The sequence below is a fragment of the Postia placenta genome (assembly GCF_002117355.1).
Source record: "Postia placenta MAD-698-R-SB12 unplaced genomic scaffold POSPLAscaffold_8, whole genome shotgun sequence".
Classification (NCBI taxonomy): Eukaryota; Fungi; Basidiomycota; class Agaricomycetes; order Polyporales; family Adustoporiaceae; genus Rhodonia; species Rhodonia placenta.
The window spans coordinates 1,144,817-1,150,764 of NW_020169839.1; the positions used below are offsets into that span (position 1 = coordinate 1,144,817).

The following is a 5,948-nucleotide window of genomic DNA, read 5'->3' on the forward strand; positions in this document are numbered from 1 at the left end:
CCTGGCCGCATCAGAAGCACCTCTCTGGCGAGGAATGGATGAACGTGGGGAGAAACGCGCGCAAGGAGTGGTTTGACGAAGAGGAGGACGACGGCGTAGATTGGGAATTGTATGGAGATGGTGAGCAGTAAGTAGTCGAATGGGACTTCGACTCTGGCAGGGGGGTAATGAAACATTTATCTTTCTGTTCCATTCCTTGTATTACTAGCGCCCATACTGGCACCTGTCTTAGCGCTCACCCGCAGGTTGAACATTATGTAGCTTACATAATGGGGTCCGTGCGCACTTCGTGCCTGGTATCGTACCACTACGTTTCTTTCTTCACTAACACGACCACATAGACACGATGGTCCGTGCGCAGTCGGTACTTGTATAAGTAGTTGTACCATTAGTCGGTCGAACCCTAAGTTCGACCTGGTTATTCATTCAAGTCTCTGCTCCTCTTCGCTTGGGGTAGTGGTCATTCTCGACTTCCTCGCTCGATCTTCAGGACGACGTACTGTCCATAAGTCCTCGCTCGTTGTCTACGAGTCAGGCATCAGTATAGGAGTATAGACCGTTGTATCACTCTTCGCGACTTTCAGTCATACCTACATCCGACCTGGCACCTCCACCACCATTGGCACCTTCGAACGCAGCTTCGAACTCCAACCCCGCACCGCCTGCACCTACGAATCCTTCGACTACTACCGCGTCCTCCTCAAGCCCAGCTCCCTCTAACACTACGAACATGAGTCAGAACGCGAACACACCATTGATGCCCCCGCGCGGTCATTCAACGGCACAGAGCTTCGACCCGTCGGAAGTCCGTTCGCTTCGGCGTTACTTCCAGGACCTCGAAGTGTTGTTCACCCAGTGTCAGATTACCGACGACGCAGCCAAGAAACAGTGGGCCGTTCGGTATCCATCGATCGATGTCGCCGACTTATGGGAAACCATCGAGTCCTTCATCGACGTAGCCAAGAGCTACAACGACTGGAAAGCCGACGTACGAGCACTCTATCCTGGTGCCGACGATACAAGAAAGTGGTCGCTGGCGGACATGGATCAGCTCATTGGGGAACGCGCTCGTATCGGGATTCACAATGCGGCAGATCTAGGCTGCTATTACCGCGACTTCATGGCCATTACGAAACATCTCATCGCACAGCACCGACTCTCCACTATCGAGCAAAGTCGCGCATTCCTTCGAGGATTCCAGCCAGCGTTGCTCACACGGCTCGAGACCCGACTGCATCTCAAGCACCCCGATCACTACGCCGACGACCCATACACCATGGCAGAAATTCACGCGGCGGCTACGTTCATCTTACACGGTACATCGAGCACACCTACGACAGCGGTGAACCAAGCTACCGCTTCGACGTCGAACACTTCGACAACGGTGCCCCCCGGGATGATCAAGACCGAAGACATCTCGATGATCATCGAAAGCCTGTCGAGGACGATTGCGACGCTTATTCAGCCGACGACACACGCTACGCACAACCACGCCCCCGCACCGAGACAACAAGCTGCCGTCCACATCCACGAGAACAGCGGAGTTGAACAGACGTGCCACTACTGCGGCAATCGTGGCTGCAGGGTAGGCACCTGCGAGTTCGCGGAGATCGACATTCGGGACGGCAAGTGCAAACGGAACACCGAAGGCAAGATCGTCCTTCCGAACGGAAGTTTCTGCCCCCGCACTATCCCTGGTCTCACAATACGAGATCGAATCTACGAGTGGCATAGAAGAAATCCCGCAGCACCCGCCGCTCCAACGATGCTCTTCGAGATCGACGATCGCTCGACTATGCAAACATTCACGCTCAACACCAGCAGCAGGATCGAGGCGCTCGAGCGAGAACTCCTTCAGCTTCGGAAGCGAAGGGAGGTCTTCGACGGCGTCGAGATTCTACAGCGGAAGAAGCCTACGACGACAGCCGTCCCGAAGAGCGCGGAAGCCTCGGGATCTGGTACATCGAAAGGAGTGGCGGCGCCCCCGAGCACTTCGACAAGCACGGCCCCGCCTCCGACGATACCAGCAGCAGCACCCGCACCGCCTTCGCCGCCTACACAATCCACGTCTCATCCTATTACTACGTCCGCTCCCCCAGCACCACCAGTACACCCCTTCGCAAACGCTCGTGACGCAACCTACGCCCCGCCGAACGTTCGAAACTTCGCAACTCCGCCGAAGCCCTCGAACGACAAGGGCAAGGAGCCAGCATACAAGACCATCGTCCCCGTTGTCCAGCCGAAGCTCGCTGAAGAAATCTTCCAGCGTTCGATGAAGTCGCAGTTTGTCACGCTGACCCCAGAAGAGTTGCTGTCGATCGCGCCCGACGTTCGAAACAAGTACCGCGACGCCGTCACCCCTAAGCGAGTCTCGACGGAACCCGTCGCGTCGGCTCACATCGTAGAAATCGGCGCCGACGAGGTCGCGGCCGTCAACCAGCTCTCGTGTTCGGGTGCAACGTTGGAACCCGGTGCTACAATCGTCCCCGACCCCTATGAAACATATCTGAAGCATATCCCTCACGGCGAGCACCCCACGGAATTCACTGTCGCCCGCGATTCGAACGCGATTCGTTTGATCATCGCGTTGATCGACAACAAAGAGCAGATCGAATGCATCGTCGACCCAGGGTCGCAGATCGTCACCATGTCGGAAGAGGTCTGTCTCGGCCTCAACCTCCTCTTCGATCCTACTATCCAGCTGAACATGCAATCGGCGAACGGCGAGGTGGACCGATCGCTGGGACTCATTCGAAATGTTCCCTTCCGCATCGGTGAGATCGTATTGTATCTCCAGGCTCACGTCATTCGAAACGCAGCATACGACATCCTCCTCGGCCGACCCTTCGACGTGCTCACGCAGAGCGTCGTCAAGAACTTCACCGACGAGAACCAGACCATTACGATCCTCTGTCCGAACACCGGTGAAACCGTCACGATTCCGACGTACGCGCGAGGAAGATCGCGAAGCCGGCAGCATCCTGTCGGGTGTCGCAAATCGCATTTTCTAGCTTCGAGGAATTGATTCCCCATGATCAAGGAGAAGCCGCGCTAGTCATCGACTACGATGGGGTAAACCCGAGTATTTCCTTCGTCGCTCCTATTGATTCCTCGACTCCGAACGCTGTTTCGTCGCTGTATCTCTCCGCATGCACCTCTGTTTCATCATATTTGCAGTCTCTTTACGCTTCGGACACTACAGCTTCTAATGCCGCTCCGTCGAACACTTCGACGTGGGCTTCGACTCTTCTGTTTTCAGCTCTGTTTGCTTCGACTCCCTCAGCTCCCCCTCCGACGAAGTCCATCTCACAGTTCTCCAACTCGATTCTCCCCTTTCCTTCGACGACATCGACTTCTACCCCTTCAACGCACAAGATACTCGCCGCGACGAAGAAAAAGTACAAGCCTGTCACTCTCAAAACCCGACCCGTCCTTGGTGCCGTCCCCGAACAATTTTGAATACTTCGAGACATCAAGGGCGATCCTCTATCCATCATGCCTAAGCTTTCGACTGACCCCCCACCATTCAAACCTACCGGTCGGTACACCCTCGAACGCTTCGAAACGACCGAGAAGCTTCACGACGGCGACTTTCTACTTCCCGACGAACGTCGAGTCCTCCACCACTTCATGTGCCTGCACAACGAAGCTTTCGCATGGACCGACGACGAGCGCGGATGCTTCAAGCCCGAGTACTTCCCCCCCGTCGATTTTCCCGTGATTCCTCACACGCCCTGGGTGCAGAAGAATATCCCCATTCCGCCCGGGATCTACAACGAAGTCTGCGCGGTGATCAAGCGAAAGATCGCCGCCGGAGTCTACGAACCGTCGAACTCGTCGTATCGATCGCGGTGGTTCTGTGTCGTCAAGAAGGACGGTAAATCTCTTCGACTCGTCCATTCCCTCGAGCCCCTCAATGCAGTCACGATCCAACATTCCGGTGTACCGCCGACGCCTGAATATCTTGCAGAACAATTCGGAGGAAGACCATGCGGCGGCATGCTCGACCTCTACGTCGGCTACGACGAACGACTCATTGCCGAGTCTTCGAGAGATCTAACGACGTTCCAGACACCCTACGGAGCCATGCGCCTAGTAACGCTCCCGATGGGTTGGACGAACTCAGTCCCGATCTTTCACGACAACGTCACCTACATCCTCCAGCCCGAGATCCCGCACGTTACGGTGCCCTACGTCGACGATGTGCCCGTCAAAGGTCCCGAATCCGACTACGACGACGAACGACTCCCTTCGAACCCCGGCATTCGACGCTTCGTATGGGAGCATTTCGAGAACATGAACCGCGTCGTCACTCGAATGCGCTACGCCGGAGGTACCTTTTCTGGAGTAAAAAGTATCCTCATCGCTCGAGAATTCATGGTGATCGGACATCGCTGCACTCCTCAAGGACGCCTTCCCGACGACTCTCGCGTCGCTTCGATACGCAACTGGGGTCCCTGCGCTACTCTATCCGACGTTCGAGCGTTCCTCGGAACCATCGGCGTCGTTCGAATCTTCATCCGTAATTTCGCTCACCGCGCCGACGCGCTCGTACGCCTCACGAGGAAGGACGTCGAGTTCGAGTTCGGTCCGGAGCAAATCGCGGCGCAGGAAGACCTCAAGGACGCGCTACTCTCATCCCCCACACTCCGAGCCATCAATTATGATTCCCCCTCTCCCGTCATTCTCGCAGTCGACACGTCGTTCATTGCCGTCGGATATCACCTCTGCCAGTGCGACGAAGCCAACACGCGAGTCCGTTACTACAATAGGTTCGGCTCGATCACGCTCTACGATCGTGAACGAAGGTTTTCACAGCCGAAGCTCGAGATCTACGGCCTATTCCGCGCACTACGATCCCTTCGACTCTACGTGATCGGCGTTCGGAACCTCATCGTCGAAGTCAATGCTCGGTACATCAAGGGTATGCTGAAGAATCCGGACATAGCCCCAAGCGCGAGTATTAACCGGTGGATTGTCTCGATTCTCACATTCCATTTCACGCTGGTCCACGTCCCCGGTACAATGCACGGCCCCGACGGTCTCTCTCGCCGCACCGCTCAACCCGGTGATGTCATCGAGGGCGAGGTCGACGAAGAGTTCGACGATTGGATCGACCAGATGCATTCTTTCGTTCACCAGATTCAGCCCCTCCCACCGGTCCCTTCGCTTGCCGTCTTCACCAGTGACAGAGCCGAGGACGGCTCAGATTTCAATAGGGAGGAGGATAGCTATGAGCTAGTGCCTCGATCGGAGCAAGCGCAACTCGCTGACGCGAAGCTCGACGACGTGCTCGAATTTCATCGAACGTTAGCAAAGCCTGACGACATCTCCGAAAGCGTTTACGAAGGATTCATCAAGTACTGCATGCAATTCTTCCTCGACAACGACACCCTCTGGCGCAAGAACAGTCACGGAGCACACAAGCTAGTCATCAAGCCCGGTGATCGCCTTCGAATACTTCGAGAATGCCACGACCGCACCACGCATCGAGGAATCTACGCAACCCGAGCCTTCGTCAATGAGCGATTCTGGTGGCCGTTCCACTACGCCGACATCGCCTGGTTCGTTCGATCGTGCCATATCTGCCAGTCTCGACAAGTGCGTCAAATCCTCATTCCTCCGACCGTCGCAGTACCAGCCCCCATCTTCGCGAAAATTCACATCGACACAATGCACATGCCGGCCTCGGGCGGATACAAGTACTTGGTCCAAGGTAGATGCTCGCTCACGACTTACCCGGAGTTTCGAATGCTTCGAAAAGAGACAGCAAAGGCCCTTGCCGACTGGATCTTCGAAGACATCCTCTGTCGATGGGGCGCGCTCAGCGAGATCGTCACCGACAACGGTACGGCGTTCATCAAGGCGGCCGATTACCTTTCGAGGAAGTACCACATCAACCATATTCGAATCAGTGGGTACAATTCGAGCGCGAACGGTCTCGTCGA

The 5,948-nt window shown here is 55.9% G+C and overlaps 1 protein-coding gene across 1 annotated transcript; it reads left to right on the plus strand.

The window, feature by feature from the left end:
• Positions 1-38: 38 nt before the first annotated feature.
• Positions 39-3,459, plus strand: POSPLADRAFT_1057393 (hypothetical protein; the record flags this gene model as incomplete). Its single annotated transcript, XM_024480916.1, has 3 exons — positions 39-120; positions 585-2,946; positions 3,012-3,459. 3 exons carry the CDS (start codon positions 39-41, stop codon positions 3,457-3,459), a joined length of 2,892 nt encoding a protein of 963 aa, XP_024338416.1.
• Positions 3,460-5,948: the final 2,489 nt, after the last annotated feature.